Consider the following 24781-nt stretch of genomic DNA (forward strand, 5'->3'; position numbering starts at 1 on the left):
CAGGCATGTTGCCGCCCAGAGCCCCGCCCAGAGCTCCTCTTCTCTCCACCCTGCATCGTCAGCTGTTGCTTGGCCGTGATTGGTCAGTTTGCGGCACGTGACTCCGTAGCCTCGCCCATCCCTACTATCTACGACATGCCGACAATTTTCAGAACACCGGCTAGAGTGTATGGGCTGCAGTCAGGGAACCAGGAAGGAGCCCATACACTCCAGGCTCAACCTTGGAGAATACGCCCCCCTCCCGATAGGTCACGCCCCCGGAAATGACGTCACACATGGCGTCCACAAGCTGTCATGCTGTTTTCCTTTGCCGGTGTTCTGAAAATTGTCGGCATGTCGTAGATAGTAGGGATGGGCGAGGCTACGGAGTCACGTGCCGCAAACTGACCAATCACGGCCAAGCAACAGCTGACGATGCAGGGTGGAGAGAAGAGGAGCTCTGGGCGGGGCTCTGGGCGGCAACATGCCTGAAAATTTCAGGGACGGGCGTGATTATGGCACCTGGGGGCCTGGTTAAAACCACAATAGTGAGGGAGGGGGCGTGACAAAGGGAGGGGGGCGTTACTATGCTCAGAAATTTCAGGGCGTCTTCATTTCTGCAAAGGGGGGTGATTAAAGCAGCGGGGAGTGACTACATGCCGAGAAGGGGAGTGTATACATGCCCAGGAAGGAAGGTCAGTCCTGAACGTGCATTCATTGAACACTCAGGACAGATAGCCGAGAGGAGGAAAGCAGTTATGGAGGACGCTACGGCGGTGAGTGCGATTATCGTGCCGTGTGGAAGAGCCCCTATCTCTTCGCTCTGCGTGAACACGCGATCATCGCTCCATCTGAATGAGCCCCTATCTCAGCGCGAAGAGATAGGGGCTCATCCACACGGCACGATAATCGCACTCACCGCCGTAGCGTCCTCCATAACTGCTTTCCTCCTCTCGGCTATCTGTCTCGGCTATCTGTCCTGAGTGTTCAATGAATGCACGTTCAGGACTGACCTTCCTTCCTGGGCATGTATACACTCCCCTTCTCGGCATGTAGTCACTCCCCGCTGCTTTAATCACCCCCCTTTGCAGAAATGAAGACGCCCTGAAATTTCTGAGCATAGTAACGCCCCCCTCCCTTTGTCACGCCCCCTCCCTCACTATTGTGGTTTTAACCAGGCCCCCAGGTGCCATAATCACGCCCGTCCCTGAAATTTTCAGGCATGTTGCCGCCCAGAGCCCCGCCCAGAGCTCCTCTTCTCTCCACCCTGCATCGTCAGCTGTTGCTTGGCCGTGATTGGTCAGTTTGCGGCACGTGACTCCGTAGCCTCGCCCATCCCTACTATCTACGACATGCCGACAATTTTCAGAACACCGCCTTGGAGAACACGCCCCCTCCCGATAGGACACGCCCCCGGAAATGACGTCACACCTGGAAGGAGCCCATACACTCTAGCATTTACCGCCATGGATGTGGAGTAGTGTAGCTCTGCAGGTGAAAGTAGGTGCTGGAGGCTCCATTATTCTCTATGTATAGTGCGGCTCTGCGGGTGGAGGTCGGTGCTGGAGGCTCCATTATTCTCTATGTGGAGTGCGGGTGGAGGTCGGTGCTGGAGGCTCCATTATTCTCTATGTATAGTGCGGCTATGCTGGTGGAGGGCGGTGCTGCAGGCTCCATTATTCTCTATGTATAGTGCGGCTCTGTGGGTGGAGGTCGGTGCTGGAGGCTCCATTATTCTCTATGTATAGTGCGGCTCTGTGGGTGGAGGTCGGTGCTGGAGGCTCCATTATTCTCTATGTATAGTGCGGCTCTGTGGGTGGAGGTCGGTGCTGGAGGCTCCATTATTCTCTATGTATAGTGCGGCTATGCTGGTGGAGGTCGGTGCTGGAGGCTCCATTATTCTCTATGTATAGTGCGGCTATGCTGGTGGAGGTCGGTGCTGCAGGCTCCATTATTCTCTATGTATAGTGCGGCTATGCTGGTGGAGGGCGGTGCTGGAGGCTCCATTATTCTCTATGTATAGTGCGGCTCTGTGGGTGGAGGTCGGTGCTGCAGGCTCCATTATTCTCTATGTATAGTGCGGCTCTGTGGGTGGAGGTCGGTGCTGCAGGCTCCATTATTCTCTATGTATAGTGCGGCTCTGTGGGTGGAGGTCGGTGCTGCAGGCTCCATTATTCTCTATGTATAGTGCGGCTATGCTGGTGGAGGGCGGTGCTGCAGGCTCCATTATTCTCTATGTATAGTGCTGCTCTGTGGGTAGAGGTCGGTGCTGGAGGCTCCATTATTCTCTATGTATAGTGCGGCTCTGTGGGTGGAGGTCGGTGCTGCAGGCTCCATTATTCTCTATGTATAGTGCGGCTATGCTGGTGGAGGGCGGTGCTGGAGGCTCCATTATTCTCTATGTATAGTGCGGCTCTGTGGGTGGAGGTCGGTGCTGCAGGCTCCATTATTCTCTATGTATAGTGCGGCTATGCTGGTGGAGGGCGGTGCTGGAGGCTCCATTATTCTCTATGTATAGTGCGGCTATGCTGGTGGAGGGCGGTGCTGGAGGCTCCATTATTCTCTATGTATAGTGCGGCTATGCTGGTGGAGGGCGGTGCTGGAGGCTCCATTATTCTCTATGTATAGTGCGGCTCTGTGGGTGGAGGTCGGTGCTGCAGGCTCCATTATTCTCTATGTATAGTGCGGCTCTGTGGGTGGAGGTCGGTGCTGGAGGCTCCATTATTCTCTATGTATAGTGCGGCTATGCTGGTGGAGGGCGGTGCTGCAGGCTCCATTATTCTCTATGTATAGTGCGGCTATGCTGGTGGAGGGCGGTGCTGCAGGCTCCATTATTCTCTATGTATAGTGCGGCTATGCTGGTGGAGGGCGGTGCTGGAGGCCCCATTATTCTCTATGTATAGTGCGGCTCTGTGGGTGGAGGTCGGTGCTGCAGGCTCCATTATTCTCTATGTATAGTGCGGCTATGCTGGTGGAGGGCGGTGCTGCAGGCTCCATTATTCTCTATGTATAGTGCGGCTATGCTGGTGGAGGTCGGTGCTGCAGGCTCCATTATTTTCTATGTATAGTGCTGCTCTGTGGGTGGAGGTCGGTGCTGGAGGCTCCATTATTTTCTATGTATAGTGCGGCTATGCTGGTGGAGGACGGTGCTGCAGGCTCCATTATTCTCTATGTATAGTGCGGCTCTGTGGGTGGAGGTCGGTGCTGCAGGCTCCATTATTCTCTATGTATAGTGCTGCTCTGTGGGTGGAGGTCGGTGCTGCAGGCTCCATTATTCTCTATGTATAGTGCTGCTCTGTGGGTGGAGGTCGGTGCTGCAGGCTCCATTATTCTCTATGTATTGTGCTGCTCTGTGGGTGGAGGTCGGTGCTGCAGGCTCCATTATTCTCTATGTATAGTTCGGCTCTGTGGGTGGAGGTCGGTGCTGCAGGATCCATTATTCTCTATGTATAGTGCTGCTCTGTGGGTGGAGGTCGGTGCTGCAGGCCTCATTATTCTCCCCAAGTGGAGTGCAGATCTGCAGGTGGAGGTCGGTGCTGCAGGCTCCATTATTCTCTATGCGGAGTGCGGCTCTGTGGTTGGAGGTCAAGGCTGAGGCTCCATTATTCTCTACGTGGAGTGCGGCTCTGCAGGTGGAAGTCGGTGCTGGAGGCCCCATTATTCTCTATGTGGAGTGCGGCTCTGTGGGTGGAGGCTCCACACACCAGAACTGTAGACGGTAAAGACCCCAATAGCCACAGGTGTCCCTTCTAATTAGGGGAAACTATCACCTCTAATAATCCTCGGACAGTTCTGACAAACATGGAAAAGTGCCCCTTTATGGATGTGACAGAAAGTCTGCTTAGTCACTTTAGCTTCATACTATCAGCTCTAATCCAATGGTGAGATAGCGATTTACCCACAAATTGTGGGGTGTTTATAGAAATGTTATATTTAGGGTTTTTTGTGTTCTCACCTTAAAATAATCACAATGGTTTTATTCCTTTTCCGTTGATAGATACAAATGACCCAACTATGAAAGACGGGAACCAAAGAAACAAGTATTACGCTCATAGTACAGGGCGTCTTTCTTGGCCCCCACACACAGTATAATGTTCCCATAGTACTGTTTTGTTTGTTTTTACAGGGAAATGCTAAAAAAACCAACCCTGTACATAGAAATTGTCACCCTCACGCCCTGACTGGTGGGCGTGAGCCTTTGTGAAGGGGTGTGACTAGGACAGCTGCCTTGGTCTTCTCTGGAGCCGCTGATGGTGAGGTCAGGCTTGTGCGGCAGGTAGCTACCAGGTGCTACTCCAGGGTGGTGTCTGGCTGTGGCTGCTGATACCACTTGGGGAAACGGCACACTGGGACTTGTACGAGCAGCAGAGAGGCTGTGAGCATGGCTGGTACTCTTCCAGGTGGGCACGGCTGAGACACAGGGCAGGTTGGTGTTGTGTATGAAGGAACAGGTAGGGACCTGTTCACACAGGAGAACCGAAAGGCTGCAGATAAGAGCTGTAGAGCAGCAAGAGATTCTGCGGCAGCAGAACCAGCATGAAACAGAACCGCAGGAGTACAGAGCATAGGCAGGAAGGTAATATCCGAAACGCGCGTTGGGGAGGGCGGGAGTCGGTGCGACACACTGTGTACTTGTATCAGGTATTCTGTCCCACTTGTATAGCATGTATTTGTACCATGTTGTTTAGTGCACATTTGTGCATAGGAATTTCCCTGATTGTTGCAGTAATGCTATTTGGTACTATATGATATGTTTCATGTACAACATCCTGATTGTTACAAGCATTGCGATGTGATTTGGCTTACTTGAGCAGATGTGTCAGCCTGTCTCCCTTGCCATATAGTATGTTTGTGATTGCCGATTTTACCCCATTAGCTGTTTATAGACTTTTGTATTTTTCAATAAATTTGTTATTTGTTTGCATTATGGACTTCTGCACTGGATCTTTTTTTTTTTTTTTTTTCCAGCATAGGCAGAGCGGAGAGCTGAGAGCAGGGTAGAACGGAGGCGCAGAGCCGAGAGCAGGGTAGAACGGAGGTGCAGAGCAGAGCCAAGGCGCAGAGTGCAGAGCAGAGATAAATCTGCAAGAGATCGGAGCACAGACAAAGTCACAAGGGTACAGAGCAGTCAGAGCCACAAGAGTGAGGAGCATAAGCAGAGAGGACACAAGGAAAGACACAGCAGGGAAAGAAGCCAGAGGCAGGGAGACAGAGTTCAGACAAGGAAATGGTACAAGACAAGGTACAAGAACAAAGACACAGGGATCAGGATATTCTGCCTCCTGGAGGGCGGACAGACAGGAACAAGGCAAGGACAAAGACAATGAGATCAGGATATTCAGCCTCCTGGAGGGCAGACAGAGAATAGCCAAGCAAATCTAGGAGCAGAGCCTCCAGAAAAGGAGGAACACAGAGCAAGACCTGGCAGCTCAGTAGCTAGACACTAACTAAGTTTATACATTGCACAGGCAAGTTCCATAGGGTAGAGCTGCCCTAAATACTAGAGGCCTCTTGATAATTGGTCAGGGACAGATTAGACAGGTGTGCCCAGATTCCATAAGAATCAGAGAGATCTGGCACTGCCCCCTATGCACACAGCCATGAAGCATGCAGAGAGCAGGCAGAAAGCTAGAGACACAGAACATGGAGTCGGCAGCAGACAGAAATCACAACATGACCTGGAGCAGTGGGTAAGATGGTGTGTGAGAGATGAGAGGCCGTGCCGTGATGCCAGCAGAGTTGTTACAGAAATATCATCAAATATCTGCTGTCTTGTTGTTCTTACAAACAAGATTTTCTAAAAGCCTCAAACTTCTGTGTGTGAATCAGACATGAAATCAAACATGATAGATGATTACAATACGGGGAAACATTCATATAGGCGGCCGGTGGTGATGGAGTCAGTGACGGACTGAGGCCAAATATGTTTCTAGATCCGTAGTAGAAGATGTCGTCCTCATCATGAAGTAGTTATTTCTCATGTCACGTGTAATGAATATCTCCTGCAGTATTGCTAATGCCGATTCCAGTGTCTGTAAATGAGACGAGAATTAGCGTTATAGAAGATGAGTCTATGAGACACGTATTCAGCTGCCGACTCCGAGGAGGAAACTGCTTGTTATCTGTGGCCTAAAATATATAGGTTTTATTAGTAGATGTAAAGAAGAAAACTAAATACTGTAAAATAATGAATCTCTTCATACACTGCTCAAAAAAATAAAGGGAACAGTAAAATCCCACATCCTAGATACACTGAATGAAATATTCCAGTTGTAAATCTTAATTCATTACATAGTGGAATGTGTTGAGAATAATAAAACCTAAAAAAGATCAATGTAAATCACAACTAATATCCCACGGAGATCTGGAGTTGGAATGATGCTCAAAATCAAAGTGGAAAATGAAGTTTCAGGCTGATCCAACTTCAATGGAAATGCCTCAAGACAAGGAAATAATGCTCAGTAGTGTGTGTGGCCTCCATGTGCCTGTATGATCTCCCTACAAAGCCTGGACATACTCCTGATGAGGCAGCAGATGGTCTCCTGAGGGATCTCCTCCCAGACCTGGACTAAAGCATCCAACAACTCCTGAACAGTCTGTGGTGCAACATGACATTGGTGGATGGTAGGAGACATGATGTCCCAGATGTGTTCAATCGGATTCAGGACTGGGGAACGGGCGGGCCAGTCCATAGCTTCAATGCCTTCATCTTGCAGAATGTGCTGACACACGCCAGCCAGCAACATGAGGTCTGGCATTGACCTGCATTAGGAGGAACCCAGAGCCAACCACACCAGCATATGGTCTCACAAGGAGTCTGAGGATCTCATCTCGGTACCTAATGGCAGTCAGGCTACCTCTGGCGAGCACATGGAGGGCTGTGCGGCCCTCCAAAGAAATGCCACCCCACACCATTACTGACCCACTGCCAAACCAGTCATGCTGAAGGATGTTGCTGGCAGCAGATCGCTCTCCACGGCATCTTCTGACTCTGTCACATCTATCACATGTGCTCATTGTGAACCTGCTTTCATCTGTGAAGAGCACAGGGCACTAGTGGTGAGTTTGCCACTCCTGGTGTTCTGTGGCAAACGCCAAGCGTCCTTCACGGTGTTGGGCTGTGAGCGCAACCCCCATCTGTGGACGTTGGGCACTCGGACCATCCTCATGGAGTCCGTTTCTAACCGTTTGTGCAGACATGCACATTTGTAGCCTGCTGGAGGTCATTTTGCTGGGCTCTGGCAGTGCTCCTCCTGTTCCTCCTTGCATAGAGGCTGAGGTAGTGGTCCTGCGGCTGGGTTGTTGCTCTCCTACGGCCCCCTCCACGTCTTCGGGTGTACTGGTCTGTCTCCTGGTAGCGCCTCCAGCCTCAACACTATGCTGACACACAGCAAACCTTCTTGCTATAGCTCGCCTTGATGTGACATCCTGGATGAGCTGCACGGTTCCCTGAAAATTGCCCACAGAGATAATTGCCCCACACGGAAAATTGCCAATTGCAGCATCACAAAGTTTCATATCTATGATATTTGAGGTGAAAGGTGAGGATGTTCACATGATGTGTGATCAACTTTAAAATTTACAGCTGACCTACTGCAAACATGCTGAAGATCTGTGGTTTGTAGCAGTCTGTCATTATCAGCAATAGATAGATCTAGTCATCTCTCACTGACTCTGCCTTACCTCTCCCACCAGCCCAGAACAGCAGCACATGCAGAAACAGCAGCATACTGGCAAAATTTTCGGGGCCCCCTTAATACTCCGCCCAGGCTCCACCCTAGCCCCACCTCCAACCCTCGAACTGTCCACAGCACCACCGCTGTCTCTTGGAAAAATTCCACTTCTCACCAATCACACATTAACAGTTCCCATCACCAGATCACACACATAGCCAGCAGATTTTGTTTTGGCCAAAAGATTTTTCTCTGACGCCCATGACGGCACCACGGAGAGAGGGGATCCGCCCACCAAGGACAGGAAACCTACAGATAAAAAGGCGGTACCTCTCTCCCGCATCAGTTGGTTTCCTGTCCTTGATGGGAGACCTACAGATTCACCTCCGTGGTGTCGTCAAGAGAGATTCTTCGTGGTCAATGCCGGGGCCAATCAGCTCGATTCAGGCAGCGGGGGCCCCCCTGCCTCGGCTGGTGTGGTGACCCGAAGCGCCACCGCTGGGGCTGGCAGGCCTTTAGGGTGCGCGGAGAGAGGTGGCTGGACCATGGCCACCTCTCTGGTAAGACTCACCGGCAGCAGCATGATCCAAGGGGAGTCCCTCTGTGGATAAGGAGCCTACATCCTGCTCCTCCGGCGTAAGACTGCGAGCTGTAGCTCCCGGGGGTTCCGGGAAGCCAGCAACAAGGTACGGTGATGCGCGGCGCCATCTTGGATTCCGCTGCGCACGCGCGAGATTCCCCGGGATTATGACAGAAGGGGTCTCTGCGCACGCGCGGCTGGCTGTGGCACCGCTCGTGCCGGGATTCCCGTCGCAGAAGGGCCGCGCCGGCGCGCGGAATACAGCGCTGTGCTGCCGCGCTGGCGGTGGCACGCTACACGCGGCGATCGGCGCAGGCGCGAGATTCTGCGCGATCTTGGCGGAACTGCGCATGCGCGGGGAGAGAAAAAAAAAATGGCACCTTCCACTACTACTTAATGAGCACACACATGGGGGCAAGCGCTTCCTATGGAATCCGACCAGCGTTCACCAGCAATGAGCGACGTCGAGCAGGCATCTCCCCTGTCCAGGGCATCTCCGCCGCCGCCGCCACGGCAGCAGCAGCAGAGGCAGCGTCCCCAGAAAGGGCACCAGGATACCGGTAAAGGACGTTCTGGATCACTGCGCAGCAAGGACTCCAGCACAGCATCCGGCCCTAAGGATAGACCGACATTGGATCACTCCCAACCGGTATTTATGGGTCCATAAGGTGGTAAGTGATCTACGTGAATGTTAGTGATAGTGAGGGCCTATTTTTTGTGCTTCCTTACTATAGGGGAAGAAATGCACAGGCAAGTCTAAGCATAAGATTTGTGCTCTGTGTAGGGAAGATCTTCCATCTTCGTGGGAAAAGAGGCTTTGCAGTGTATGTATCCAACAGACAGTGTCAGAGGGCCTCCCCGGGTTCGCAGCGGACCTTAAAAACCTGATCAAAGTTCAGGTAGAAGAGACCTTCAAGTCCCTTAAAGGAGGGAAAAAGCGGAGGAAGACCAAGCACAGATCCCCGTCTCCTGAGTCCGGTGATTCAGGGGAGGATATGGATTCAGACTCCTCCACCTCTTCTTCCTCCTCGGCATCATCATCATCATCCTCGACCTCCTCTGGGAGGCGTAGTTGCTTTCCCTTGGAGGAAACAGACAGTCTAGTTAAGGCTGTCAGAAGCACTATGGGGTTGGCAGACTCTCACCCCAAAAAATCTGTCCAGGACATAATGTTTGGGGGGCTCGACCAAAAAAAGAGAAGGGCCTTCCCCCTTAATGAAAAAATCCAGGCTTTAATTAAGAAAGAATGGAAAAAACCCGTAAAAGACACTACTCACACCAAAAAGGAAATACCCATTCGATGATCAATCTTGCTCCTTTTGGGATAAAGCACCTAAGCTAGATGTGGCCATCGCTAAGGCATCCAAGAAATATGCCCTCCCATTCGAAGACATGGGGGTCTTGAAAGACCCTATGGACAAAAAGGCAGATGCCTTCCTCCGAGGCTCATGGGAGGCAGCTGGTGGAGGTCTTAAACCAGCAGTCGCGGCAGCATGTACATCCCGCTCCCTGATGATATGGTTAGACCAGTTAGAAAGCCAACTCAAAAACAAAGCATCTCGTGACTCTATTCTAAATACCTTACCAGTTATGCGTGGAGCGGCTGCCTTCTTAGCGGATGCTTCAGCCGACTCAATCAAATTGTCAGCAAGAGCGGCGGTTTTTTCTAATGCCGCTAGACGAGCCCTTTGGCTTAAATGTTGGCCGGGAGACCTCCAAACAAAGTCTAGATTATGCAGCATCCCCTGTGAAGGGGAATTCCTATTCGGGCCCACTCTAGATGATATCTTGGAGAAAGCTGGGGATAAAAAGAAATCCTTTCCCGCCCTGAGTTTCCCTTCATACAGGAGGCCCTTTCGGAGCAAGATGTTCTTCCGAAGGAAACCGGGGAAAAATCAAGATAAATGGGAAGATAAGCGAAACAAGACCAAGGGGTTCATATTCAATAGGAACCACAACGACAACAAAAAGCCTGCCCAATGAAGGCTTGCCCCAGGTGGGGGGAAGGTTGTCCCTCTTCCTCTCGGCCTGGGAGAAAATTACCAGCAGTCCTTGGGTGTTGAGTATAATAAAGTCAGGACTGAAGCTGAGGTTCCAAAAAACCCCTCGCCCCTTCTTTATGACAACATCGCTAAGGTCTTCGGAGGAAGAACAGCTAGCATTGGAAAGAGAAGTCATGGGACTAGTAAACAAAGGGGTTCTTACGGAAGTTCCCCTTCAAGAAAGAGGACAAGGATTTTACTCTCCTCTGTTCTTGAGAAAGAAACCGGACGGTTCTTTCAGGACAATTATAAATCTGAGAAATCTGAACAAATTTCTGGAGATTCAGTCCTTCAAAATGGAAACAATAAAAACCTCAATAAAAATGTTGTTCCCATCGTGTTTCATGGTAGTCCTGGATCTAAAGGACGCCTATTATTACGTCCCCATCCACAAAGATCACCAAAAATACCTCAGGATAGGTATCTACATTGGGGGGGTGTTATGCCACTTTTAGTTTCTAGCCCTTCCCTTCGGGCTGGCTATAGCACCACGAATCTTCACAAAATTAGTGGCGGAGGTAATGGCTCACCTGAGGGAGCAAGATACCCTGATAGTGCCATACCTCGACGATTTTTTGATAATCGGTTCCTCTCCGCAACATTGCGAGGAACAGCTAAAGACAATCAGACATTCACTAGAAAATCTGGGCTGGTTAGTGAACTTAAAAAAATCCAGGTTATCACCATGTCAAATCCAGGAGTACCTGGGTCTTACGCTGGACTCTTTAAAACAAGAATGCCGTCTCCCAGAGGGGAAAATTCGGAACATCATAAATCTAGTATCCAAAAGGCGGGACACCCCCTACATAACTCTCCGTCAAGCTATGTCCCTCCTGGGGTCCATGACGGCCTGCATCCCGGCAGTCCAATGGGCTCAGCTACACTCAAGGGAGCTTCAATGGCAAATCTTGTCAGAAGAAGTCTCTCTAAAAGGAAATTTAGAAGGTCGGCTCAACTTGTCTCCAAGCACAATTCAGTCTCTGAATTGGTGGACATCGCTAGACAATCTTTCTCAAGGAATCCCATGGGTAACCCCAGTCTCACAGATAGTGACAACGGATGCGAGTCCCAGCGGGTGGGGTGCACACCTGAACGACCTGTTAGCCCAGGGAGCCTGGCCACCTCATCTGATGAGGGTGTCCTCCAATATGAAGGAACTGCTGGCGGTCAAGTATGCACTATTAGAATTCCTGGGTCCCCTTCGGTCTCACCATGTCAGCGTAATGTCGGACAACAAGGTGGTGATAGCGTACCTAAATCACCAGGGAGGTACCCACTCTGAGTCTGATGGAGATAACCAAATCGATCTTCCACATAGCCGAAACCAACCTCCAATCACTATCAGGCCTTCATATAAAAGGGGTGGACAACTACAGGGCAGATTATCTAAGTCGCTCTCGCTTGAAACAGGGAGAATGGGAACTGAATCAGTCAGTGTTCTCTCAGATCTCAGGAAAATGGGGCAAACCAAATATAGACCTTTTCGCAAACCATCTAAACAAAAAAGTGAACTCCTTTTGCTCAATAACACCTTGGGGGAACCCGGTATCTCTAGATGCGTTGTTGATCCCCTGGAACCAGCCACTAGCGTATGCCTTTCCCCCTGTTGCTCTGATTCCAGCAGTGCTGAGGAAGATTCGGGAGGACGGGGCCCACATAATCTTAATAGCCCCGTTCTGGCCGAAGAGGCCTTGGTTTTCCTGGATGATGAGAATGTCCATCTCCGATCCATGGGTACTGCCGGATCTCCCGAACCTCCTCTCCCAAGGCCCAGTTCATCATCCACGGGTGGAGAATTTGCACTTGACAGCTTGGCATTTGAAAGGGAGTTACTAGAAAACAGGGGGTTTTCTCCGGGGCTGGTATCTACACTGCTCAAAAGTAGGAAGCCTGTTACAACCAAGCAGTACGGGAAAGTATGGAAAAAATTTCTTTCATCTTCTGGTGTCAAAATGGGGGAGGGTGTCCCCCTTAAAGCCATACTTGAGTTTCTGCAGAAAGGATTAGAACTGGGTCTGGCCACAAATACCCTAAAAGTACATGTAGCGGCTCTAGGAGCCTTATTCAACTATGATTTAGCAGGGAATCGGTGGGTTGCCAGATTCATCAGAGCAGCCGGTAGATCAAGACCTCTACCTGTGAAGGTTACCCCTAAGTGGGATCTAAATTTAGTGCTTAAAGCATTAGCTAAACCTCCCTTTGAACCCTTAGCGGAAGCTCCTATCAAAATCTTATCCCTTAAAACTTCCTTGTGGCGCTCACTTCCGCACGTAGAGTCAGTGATATCCAGGCCCTATCCGCTAACCCCCCTTTCACACAAATCCTTGATGATAGGGTCATCCTAAAAATTGACCCAGCATATCTTCCAAAGGTGGCATCCCGTTTCCATAGGACGCAAGAAATATCTCTGCCCTCCTTCTGTCCTAATCCCAAGAACAAAGAGGAAGAGGCATTACATACATTAGATGTGAGGAGATGCCTGATGCATTACATAGAAGCCACTAGGGAGAGTAGGGAGGATACCTCTCTCTTTGTGTGTTTCCAGGGTCCCCGGAAGGGGAAGAAAGCATCTAAGGGCACCCTGGCAAGATGGATTACAGAAGCCATCAGCCTGTCATACTCAGCGAGTGGCGTACCCGTTCCGGGAAATATCAAGGCACACTCAACAAGAGCAGTGGCAACCTCTTGGGCGGAGAAGGCCGGAGCTTCTATCGAGCAGATATGTAAAGCTGCTGCCTGGTCTTCACCGTCCACTTTCTATAGGCACTATAGATTGGACCTTTCCTCTTCTTCGGACCTTACTTTTGGTAAAAGGGTTCTGGAAGCGGTAGTCCCTCCCTAATGTACAAATCTCTGCAATTCTCTCCGTGGTGCCGTCATGGGCGTCAGAGAAAATAGTAGTTACTCACCGATAACGGTGTTTCTCTGAGCCCATGGCGGCACCCGTACATTCCCTCCCTTTCACTTCTTGGGTGTGCACAGAAATATAGTGCCTTATGTTAATAGTGTAAATAATCACGCGGTATCTCAACTAAGTAATGTTAAAATAATAATAATAATAATAATAAAGTCTCCGTTCATAGTCTCCCATCGTTCTCTAGTAAACAACTGATGCGGGAGAGAGGTACCGCCTTTTTATCTGTAGGTTTCCTGTCCTTGGTGGGCGGATCCCCTCTCTCCGTGGTGCCGTCATGGGCTCAGAGAAACACCGTTATCGGTGAGTAACTACTATTTTTTTTAATCTGCCACGATGACAAGGTAGACTCTTTTGGCCGGGCCCTACTTTAATAAATTAGAATAAACATTTGTTAAAATGTGCAATACAATTTAGGTATATTTTTATTTTTTCAATTTTTCAAATGACCAATAATACCACATACAAGGGACAAATACCACAACACCATGACCAGACACCACATTATCACCACATAGTATTATAGGTCACTATCTACAAGGAATAAATACTGCCACACCATGTGCAGACCACATATTACCACCACAGTGACCGAACAATATCGCATTCAAGGGACAAATACCACCGCAGCATGTACAGACCAAATATTACCACCACATGGTAACCAACTACATACAAGGAACAAATACCAACACAACATGACCAGACCACATATTACCACCACATGGTGACCGAATAATAGCACGTACAAGGAACAAATACCACTGCACCATGACCAGACCACATATTACCACCACATAGTGACCAAATAATAGCACATACAAGGAACAAATACCGCCACACCATGGCCGGACAACATATTACCACCACATTGTGACTGAATAGTACCATACTGATCATTAATAAAAAAAAAAAAATATGCTATCACAATAAGTGCCATTATACATAGGAGATCTGTACTTAGTATGCAGTGTCTGTGTACAGGTAATACAGTGGTCTCTAGTTACATTATACACAGGAGCTCTGTATATAGTGTACAGATAATATAGTGATCACCAGTGACATTATACACAGGAGCTCTGTATACAGTATACAGTGTATGGTGTCAGTGTACAGGTAACATACTGACTCACCAGTGACGTCTCTAGCTGAAGTCCTTCATCTTTGCGTTTTTTTAATCCAGCACAGACCGCCATCACTTCTTTCAGCCAGGACTCATCTCTGCATAAAATAACAATTATCTAGAGCACCGCTTCCGGAGCACATTCCCCAATTTTTTCCTTTCTTCTACACTACACATCTGAATACAGACATTCATCCACCATTAATATATACTGTAATTGGTTATTATTCAACCCACCATTCCAAATATAAATTATAATACGTCACTGAGCCCCTTCTAGCTATACATAGCCACTTTCCCCATTTAATATATAAATTAATTAGCACCTGTACTCTTTCCCCCAATTTATTTCCAGTCACTTTATCCTCAATGATCCCACTATGTACCTCCCGCTCTAACCCTAACTCCGATTCATTATAGTTACATGCCCCTTCTGCCTCAATTCATTGTCATGTCTTCTCTCTCTCCCACCCTCTATTCATTAACTGCTCTTCCCCACCCTCAAAATTCATTATTTGCTCTCCCGACCTTCAATACACCATTGGCTCTCCCCACCCTCAATTGCTGTCCACCGTCCCTCACACTCACTTGATGTGCAGTCCCCATCACCCCCACTTCATCATTTGCAGTCCACCTTACTTCATCATTTAGTCCCCTATCCCCCCTTCACTTCATCTGCAGTCCCCCTTTATCATTTGCAGCCCCCTATAATTTCATCATGTGCAGTACCCCCTCAAACACAATTCATCATCTGCAGTCTCCATCACTCCCACATCATCATTTGCAGTCCCCATCACCTCATCGTTTCCAGTCCAAATCACCCCTGCATCATTTTCAGTCCACATCACCCCCACATCATTATTTGCAGTCCCCATCACCCCCACTTCATCATCTGCAGCCCCCTATCATTTCATCATGCACAGTGCCCCCTCAAACACACTTAATCATCTGCAGTCTCACTCTCCCCCACCTCACCCATTTAAAAAAACAAAAATAAAAATGTTTTGTATACTTACCTCAGTCGTTCCGGGGCGTCTAGTGTTTCCAGCAGTGAAGTAGCAGCTAGAATGTATGGGCTGCTGAGAGGACCTTAAAGGAGCCCATACATTCTAGCACATTCACTACTGAGATTGCTAGAATGTATGGGCTGTAGTCAGGACCTGCAGGGAGCCCATACATTCTAGCTACAGCCGAGCAGGAGCTGCGCAGCCGACTAGGTAAGATGGCCGTGCACAGCTGCAAAATGGCTCCCGGGCCCCAGCGCCGACGTGTGCACCGCACTGCACAGTAGTTTAGTGCACGATGGGGCCCGATCAGTAGAAGCACAACAGTGGGGCCCCGGATCTGTGGGCCCCTCTGTGTACTGCTGCTGACCGGGCCCCATACAGCAGTAACGGCTGTAATGCCCTGTTGGCGGCCCTGGCTATCAGTACCCACAAAAGAATCACTGTATTTTCTGTGGAGTTACGTGGTACTGCAGGTCAGATCTAATACATTATCATCTCAGTGGGTGCCCACCAAAAGCAGGTGCTGCTGGCTGAGATAGATGGTCCTGGAAGCCCAGAAGGCACCGCAGAAAGGTGAGATTCTGTCAGAATCTGTCAGAGGAGCGGAAGTGCCATAGCAGCGCCGCTCTCCCATTGACTTCAGTGGCAGTGAATCTGGCGCCTGCACTTCCTTCCCTGTCCACTTATGACTACCAAGAGTAAGAGTGAACAGATCCTATGTAGTCTTGTATCATACACATATACTGCAGGTGTAGGATGGAAGGAAATGCAGAGTGGGTTTGAATAAGGGTCTCTAGGCCCAGACACAGCACACTGTGAGTGGAATAAGGGTCTCTTGGCCCAGACACAGCACACTGTGAGTGGAATAAGGGTCTCTAGGCCCAGACACAGCACACTGTGAGTGGAATAAGGGTCTCTAGGCCCATACACACCACAATGAGTGGAATAAGGGTCTCTAGGCCCAGACTCACCACACAGAGTTGAATTATTGTTAGCACAGTGGAATGACAACTCCTAAGAACAGAATCCGTACTCTGGGACTAGGGATGAGTGAACCGAACCTGGAGAAGTAAACTGGGCCCAGAGACCTTTGTTGAAATCCATTCTGCATTTTCTTTGCTGCCTGTGTTGTGCTGTATTGTATTTCTATGGAGCCCATGGAAGTCAAGGACAATCACCCGGCAGCTAATTATTTGCAGATGTGCAATGATTGTTTAATAAACTTAAGTTGGGCTATGTGCACACATTGCAGACTTGCCTGCGGATTTTTCTGCACTAAATCAGCAGCTCTTGGCAGAAAATGCAGGTGTGGTTTTTGGTGCGTTTTTTTATGCAGTTTTTAGTGCGGTTTTTAATGCGTTTTTCCCTGCAGATTGTCTGTGTTTTTGACACAAATAAAGCTTGAACTGCAGTGGGAAAAAAAAAACCAAAACACGTGATGTCATTTCCTTGTCCAACCCCTTCTTCTTTCATCCTCCATTTTGTGAAAACATCAAAACGAGATGTGCCAATTCCGGCACTTAACCCCTCTCTTCCCACTCCCGTGTAGCTGTGGGATATGGAGTAATGAGGGGTTAATGCCCCCTTGCTATTGTAAGGTGGCATTAAGCCCGGTTAATAATGGAGAGGCATCAATAAGACGCCTATCCATTATTAATCCTATTAAAAGGTTAAAAAAATATATAGGGGGACCCCCCCAAAAAATGACATGGGGTCCCCCTATATCTGTAGGCCAGAAAGGTTAGGCAGACAGCTGTGGACTTATATTCATAGTCTAGGAAAGGGGCCATGGATATTTGCCCCCCCCCCCCCCCCCGGTTACAAATAGAAGCCCGCAGCCACCCCAGAAAAGGAGCATCTAAAAGATGCGCCAATTCCAGCACTTAGCCCCCCTCTTCCCACTCCCGTGTAGTGGTGGGATATGGGGTAATGTGGGGTTAATGCCACCTTGCTATTGTAAGGTGGCATTAAGCCCGGTTAATAATGGAGAGGCGTCAATAAGACGCCTATTCATTATTAATCCTATTAAAGGGTTAAAAAAAACAGACACTAGAAAAAAATATTTTAATGAAATAGACACCCACTTTTTGACAAACCCTTTGTTATACGTTCAATCCACCTGAAGACCCTCGACCTGAAAAAGAATTAAAAAAACAAACCAAATTCTTACTCCCTGGCCCTGTCCGCAGAAATCCAACGAGGGTCCCACGACGATCTGCCATGGGGAACAGACACATCCGGAGATGTGTCTGCTCTCCACGGCTGCAGCAACACACTGACAGGAGCTATGGCTCCTGTCGGTGTGTTACTGCGCATGCGCGAGAGTTTACTGGCGTTCATTGACCCCCGTACTCTGGCTTTACGGCAGTGCTGCGTGGGAAAGTTCACACGCAGCTCTAATGCCGTAAATAGAGACGCCGGAGCCGCTGAACTCCGGTAAAGTACGCGATACACTGCTAGGAGCTTCGCTCCTGGTAGTGTATTGCCGGAGAGCAAGCGATCGGCGTGGGACACTCGTTATTGGATTCTGCGGACAGGGAGTATGGATTTGGTTTATTTTTTTTGGACTTTTTCCCTAGGGGACCGAGGGCTTCGCGTACCAGTGTGCTGTATGGTGAGTATATACTCTGTTATATGTTGGATGTAATGGCTGTCATGTATGTTACGTTTATTGTATGTGTATTGTATGTGTATGTGTTTTACTGACCATTGTGCTAAGTCGCCGGACACAGGGACAACTCTCCCATCCTAATATCGGATGGGAGTAGTAATCCCATACGGCGACTTAGCACAATTGGGTGGCACTATGGTCGCATGGGGACACACGCACAGACTTCACACACACACACACACACACACACACACACACACACACACACACACACACACACACACACACACACACACACGCACGCGCCTCCATGCTGACGGTCACACTCCGCCCACGCACTTCCTCCTGCTTCCCCGCACTCCCTGCTGCAGCGGTTTCTACACCAAAACCGCAGAAAGCCCGCAGATATTTTTTCTTCTGTGGGTTTGACCCTCACAATGGAGGTCTATGGGTGCAGAACCGCTGCAGTTCTGCACAAAGAAGTGACATGCTGCGGAATGTAAACCGCTGCGTTTCTGCGCGGTTTTTCCCGCAGCATGTGCACAGCGGTTTGCGGTTTTCATTGGTTTACATGTTGTTGTAAACGCAATGGAAACTGCAGCGGACCCGCAGCGGCAAAATCGCTGCGGTTCCGCGGTAAAAACCGCAACGTGTGAACGTGGCCTTAATAAACTGTTCTTAATAAACTTGTCGGTGTTTTTTTATGTGGGCAATTTTCACCGACATTCTTCTGTGCTGCAGAGCATCTTACCTATAATTCTATACTTTTCTCTGTTCTGCAAAGCATCTCACGTATACCTGCATACTATCCCCCTGTCCTGCAGAGCATTTAACCTATAGGTCTTTGCTATTCTCTATCCTGCAGAGCATCTCATGTATACCTGCATAATATCCACCTGTCCTGCACAGCATTTAACCTATATCTCTTTGCTATTCTCTGTCCTGCAGAGCATCTCACCTATAATTCTATATTATTCTTCTGCCCTGCAGAGCATCTCACGTATATCTGCATACTATCCCCTTTCCTGCAGAGCATTTAACCTATATCTCTTTGCTATTCTCTGTCCTGCAGAGCATCTCGCCTATAATTCTATATTCTTCTTCTGCCCTGCAGAGCATCTCATGTATACATGCATATACTATCCCCCTGTCTTACAGTGCATTTAACCTATAATTCAGCCTGTGGGCAATTTTCTGTGGGCATTCCTCACCTGGCATCTCAAATATCATGGATCTGAAACTTTGTGATGCTGCAATTGGCAAATTTCCGTGTGGGCAAATTTCCTTTGGCCATTTTTCTGGTCACCTTGAGTAGTGTATATTTCCCTTATTATCTCCAGTAATTGTATTGTAACATCATAAAAATCCTGTGTAATATCTGCTCATCTTCTCATTCAGGTTTCTACAATATTGGATCCTCTCTGTGAAGATCTTCCATATAAAATAATTTTTCTAAATTACCCATCAAAGATGGATATGGACAGAGACAAGATGGCGGAGAGGATATTACACCTCACCCTAGAGATCCTCTTCCGGCTTACTGGAGAGGTGAGAGATTCTGATGACGTCACATTACATCAGGGGTGGACAATTAATTTTCCCAAGGTCCCTACATAGCATGATGGTCTCAACAGCCCCCAACACATTATGATGGTTTCCTCACACATTATAATGGTTAACCCACTGCCCCCACACAGTTTAATCCCATATGACGTACTATACCGTCGAGGTGGGGTGGGCCTTAATTCCCGGTGACGGTATAGTACGTCATACGCGATCGGCCGCGCTCACGGGGGGAGCGCGGCCGATCGCGGCCGGGTGTCGGCTGCATATCGCAGCTGACATCCGGCACTATGTGCCAGGAGCGGTCACGGACCGCCCCCGGCACATTAACCCCCGGCACACCGCGATCAAACATGATCGCGGTGTACCGGCGGTACAGGGAAGCATCGCGCAGGGAGGGGGCTCCCTGCGGGCTTCCCTGAGACGATCGGTACAAGGTGATGTACTCACCTCGTACCGAACGTCTTCTCCCTGCAGGCCCCGGATCCAAAATGGCCGAGCGGCTGTATCCGGGTCCTGCAGGGAGCACTTCCGGGTCGGAGCAGGCTGCAGATGAAAGCTGCAGCCTGCTCCGATGAAAGTATGATCGCAGATATGATAGAGTGCTGTGCACACTATCAGATCTGCGATCTGTGATGTCCCCCCCTGGGACAAAGTAAAAAAGTAAAAAAAAAAATTTCCACATGTGTAAAAAAAAAAAAAAAAAATTCCTAAATAAATAATAATAAAAAAAAAAATATTATTCCCATAAATACATTTCTTTATCTAAAAAAAACAAACAAAAACAATAAAAGTACACATATATTTAGTATCGCCGCGTCCGTAACGACCCAACCTATAAAACTGGCCCACTAGTTAACCCCTTCAGTAAACACCGTAAGAAAAAAAAAAAAAAAAAACGAGGCAAAAAACAACGCTTTATTACCATACCGCCGAACAAAAAGTGGAATAACACGCGATCAAAAAGACAGATATAAATAACCATGTTACCGCTGAAAACGTCATCTTGTCCCGCAAAAAACGAGCCGCCATACAGCATCATCAGCAAAAAAATAAAAAAGTTATAGTCCTCAGAATAAAGCGATGCCAAAATAATTATTTTTTCTATAAAATAATTTTTATCGTATAAAAGCGTCAAAACATAAAAAAATAATATAAATGAGATATCGCTGTAATCGTACTGACCCGACGAATAAAACTGCTTTATCAATTTTACCAAGCGCAGAACGGTATAAACGTCTCTCCCAAAAGAAATTCATGAATAGCTGGTTTTTGGTTATTCTGCCTCACAAAAATCGGAATAAAAAGTGATAAAAAATGGTCACGTGTCCGAAAATGTTACCAATAAAAACGTCAACTCGTCCCGCAAAAAACAAGACCTCACATGACTCTGTGGACCAAAATGTGGAAAAATTATAGGTCTCAAAATGTGGAGACGCAAAAACTTTTTTGCTATAAAAAGCGTCTTTTAGTCTGGTTTCACACTTGCGTTTTTATCTGCATGCGTTTTTTAAAAAAACCGCATGTGTGAAAAAATGCATGTAAACGCGGTAAAACGCATGCGTTTTTATAGAAAAACACAAGAAAACAAGAAAAAAACAAAAAACCCTAACCCTACCCCTAACCTGAAATACGTGGCACTGAAATACGTGGCACTGAAATATACGTTTATATACGTATATACGTATATAAGTGCCACGTATTTACGTGCCACGTATTTACGTGCCACGTATTTACGTGCCACGTATTTACGTGCCACGTATTTACGTGCCACGTATTTACGTGCCACGTATTTACGTGCCACGTATTTTTCAGTGCCTGAAATACGTGGCACTGAAATATCGTGGCACTTAAATACGTGGCACTTAAATACGTGGCACTGAAATACGTGGCACTGAAATACGTGGCACTGAAATACGTGGCACTGAAATACGTGGCACTGAAATACGTGGCACTGAAATACGTGGCACTGAAATACGTGGCACTTAAATACGTGGCACTTAAATACGTGGCACTTAAATACGTGGCACTTAAATACGTGGCACTTAAATACGTGGCACTTATGACTGTCAGAAAATGTTCAGTAAACGGTTAGGGGTAGGGTTTCAGGTAGAATTGGGGAGTTTCCACTGTTCAGGCACATCAGGGGCTCTCCAAACGCGACATGGCGTCCAATCTCAATTCCAGCCAATTCTGCGTTGAAAAAGTAAAACAGTGCTCCTTCCCTTCCGAGCTCTCCCGTGCGTCCAAAAAGGGGTTTACCCCAACATATGGGGTATCAGCGTACTAGGGACAAATTGAACAACCACTTCTGGGGTCCAAGTTCTCTTGTTATCCTTGGGAAAATAAAAATTTGGGGGGCTAAAAATCATTTTTGTGGGAAAAAAAATTTGTTTTATTTTCACGGCTCTGCGTTGTAAACTGTAGTGAAACACTTGGGGGTTCAAAGTTCTCACAACACATCTAGATAAGTTCCTTGGGGGGTCTAGTTTCCAATATGGGGTCACTTGTGGGGGGTTTGTACTGTTTGGGTACATCAGGGGCTCTGCAAATGCAACGTGACGCCTGCAGACCAATCCATTTAAGTCTGAATTCCAAATGGCGCTCCTTCCCTTCCGAGCTCTGTCATGCGCCCAAACAGTGGTCCCTCCCCACAAATGGGGTATCAGCGTACTCCAGACAAATTGGACAACAACTTTTGGGGTCCAATTTATCCTGATACCCTTGTGAAAATACAAAACTGGGGGCTAAAAAATCATTTTTGTGAAAAAAAAAAATAATTTTTATTTTCACGGCTCTGCGTTATAAACTGTAGTGAAACACTTGGGGGTTCAAAGCTCTCAAAACACATCTAGATAAGTTCCTTAGGGGGTCTACTTTCCAAAATGGTGTCACTTGTGGGGGGGTTTAATGTTTAGGCACATCAGGGGCTCTCCAAACGCAACATGGCATCCCATCTTAATTCCAGTCAATTTTGCATTGAAAAGTAAAATAGCGCTTCTTCCCTTCTGAGCTCTGCTATGCGCCCAAACAATGGTTTACACCCACATATGGGGTATCGTCGTACTCAGGACAAATTGCACAACAACTTTTGTGGTCTAATTTCTTCTCTTACCCTTGGGGAAATAAAAAAATGGGGGTGAAAAGATCATTTTTGTGAAAAAATATGATTTTTTATTTTTACGGCTCTGCATTATAAACTTCTGTGAAGCACTTGTTGGGTCAAAGTGCTCAACACACATCTAGATAAGTTCCTTAAGGGGTCTACTTTCCAAAATGGTGTCACTCGTGGGGGGTTTCAATGTTTAGGCACATTAGGGGCTCTCCAAACGCAACATGGCGTCCCATCTCAATTCCAGTCAATTTTGCATTGAAAAGTCAAATGGCGCTCCTTTGCTTCCAAGCTCTGCCATGCGCCCAAACTGTGGTTTACCCCCACATATGGGGTATCAGCGTACTCAGGACAAATTGTACAACAACTTTTGGGGTCTATTTTCTCCTGTTACCCTTGGTAAAATAAAACAAATTGGAGCTGAAATAAATTTTGTGTGAAAAAAAGTTAAATGTTCATTTTTATTTAAACATTCCAAAAATTCCTGTGAAACACCTGAAGGGTTAATAAACTTCTTGAAAGTGGTTTTGAGTACCTTGAGGGGTGCAGTTTTTAGAATGGTGTCACACTTGGGTATTTTCTATCATATAGACCCGTCAAAATGACTTCAAATGAGATGTGGTCCCTAAAAAAAAATGGTGTTGTAAAAATGAGAAATTGCTGGTCAACTTTTAACCCTTATAACTCCGTCACAAAAAAAAATTTTGGTTCCAAAATTGTGCTGATGTAAAGTAGACATGTGGGAAATGTTATTTATTAAGTATTTTGTGTGACATATGTCTGTGATTTAAGGGCATAAAAATTCAAAGTTGGAAAATTGCGAAATTTTCAAAATTTTCGCCAAATATTCGTTTTTTTCACAAATAAACGCAAGTTATATCGAAGAAATTTTACCACTAACATGAAGTACAATATGTCACGAGAAAACAATGTCAGAATCGCCAAGATCCGTTGAAGCGTTCCAGAGTTATAACCTCATAAAGGGACAGTGGTCAGAATTGTAAAAATTGGCCCGGTCATTAACGTGCAAACCACCCTCGGGGCTTAAGGGGTTAATAGTCACTACACACAGTATGATGGTCATCATACACATAATAATGGTCCCATCCACAGCCTTCCATATAGTATGATGATCCCCACACAGGGGGATGTTATGGTCCCAGCACGGCCCTTCACATAGTACAATGGTTCTCCAAAGATCCAATACAGTATGATGGTTCCCCAATACCCCAATATAGTATGATGGTCCTCCCACACCAGTATACAATATGATTCCCCCATAGGCCTGTATATGATATATGATAGTCCGCCCACATCTCCAATACAGTGTGATGGAACCCCCACACAGTATTATGTGCCCCCACAGCCTTTTATATGGTATGATGGTCCCTCCACAGTCCCTCATATAGTTTGATGGTCCCCCATACGGAATGCTGGTGCCCCATAACTCTGAAACAATAGGATGATCACAATAGCTGCGGGTGGAATTGTTTTTCCCTTCTGTTCATATTTTTTTCTAATTGAGACACTGGTTAATTTGAGAATTTTATATATATTATATCCTGGCCTATCAGGCAATATTTTTAGACAACTTTCTGTTAAAGAATAAATACCTACAAACAAAGGCACCACAATCATAGTATTAAAAAGTTTAACTTTATTAATAACACATAAACCACAAAGTGGTCATAAAATTGCCAAATCCGGCAAGGGTGAGACAGAACAAACACACGACAATGGTGGACAAAACAAACCTGGAAATAACATTAAAACATACGTAAACACTTAATATGATATTATGCAAAACAGATGGGAACAAGGTAATTTAAACACATGGCATGGCAGCATAGTCTGATATAGTGGCAAACATGATAACTATAATATTGCACATAATACCGATAAGCAAAGTGAAAGTCACAAGGCTTTAAGTAACCATACAAATCAGTCCAAAAGCAGCATGTAAGCCGCCATTGCTAAACATATAAGTCGCCAACAGCTACCTAAGAAGCACGTGTTTACCCAAATGTAAAGGGATCCAGGAGTCCACCACACCCCAGGTGTGGTGGACTCCTGGATCCCTTTACATTTGGGTAAACACGTGCTTCTTAGGTAGCTGTTGGCGACTTATATGTTTAGCAATGGCGGCTTACATGCTGCTTTTGGACTGATTTGTATGG

At 47.3% G+C, this 24781-nt stretch overlaps 1 protein-coding gene across 5 annotated transcripts in view; it reads left to right on the forward strand.

Moving 5' to 3' along the window:
- Nucleotides 1-859: 859 nt before the first annotated feature.
- Nucleotides 860-24781, forward strand: part of LOC143767229 (uncharacterized) — a 44763-nt gene continuing 20841 nt past the window's right edge. For 2 of the 5 annotated variants that reach the window (XM_077255402.1, XM_077255403.1), the window contains exons 1-2: nt 860-1479; nt 19328-19477. In XM_077255402.1, the coding sequence (XP_077111517.1) occupies nt 1450-1479; nt 19328-19477 (180 nt within the window). In that variant the 5' untranslated portion in view covers nt 860-1449. Of the gene's footprint in view, nt 1480-2889; nt 5670-19327; nt 19478-24781 lie in introns of those variants that run through there. The other 3 variants (XM_077255399.1, XM_077255400.1, XM_077255398.1) reach the window with 2 other exon arrangements.

Source organism: Ranitomeya variabilis, chromosome 4 (assembly GCF_051348905.1).
Source record: "Ranitomeya variabilis isolate aRanVar5 chromosome 4, aRanVar5.hap1, whole genome shotgun sequence".
Classification (NCBI taxonomy): domain Eukaryota; kingdom Metazoa; phylum Chordata; class Amphibia; order Anura; family Dendrobatidae; genus Ranitomeya; species Ranitomeya variabilis.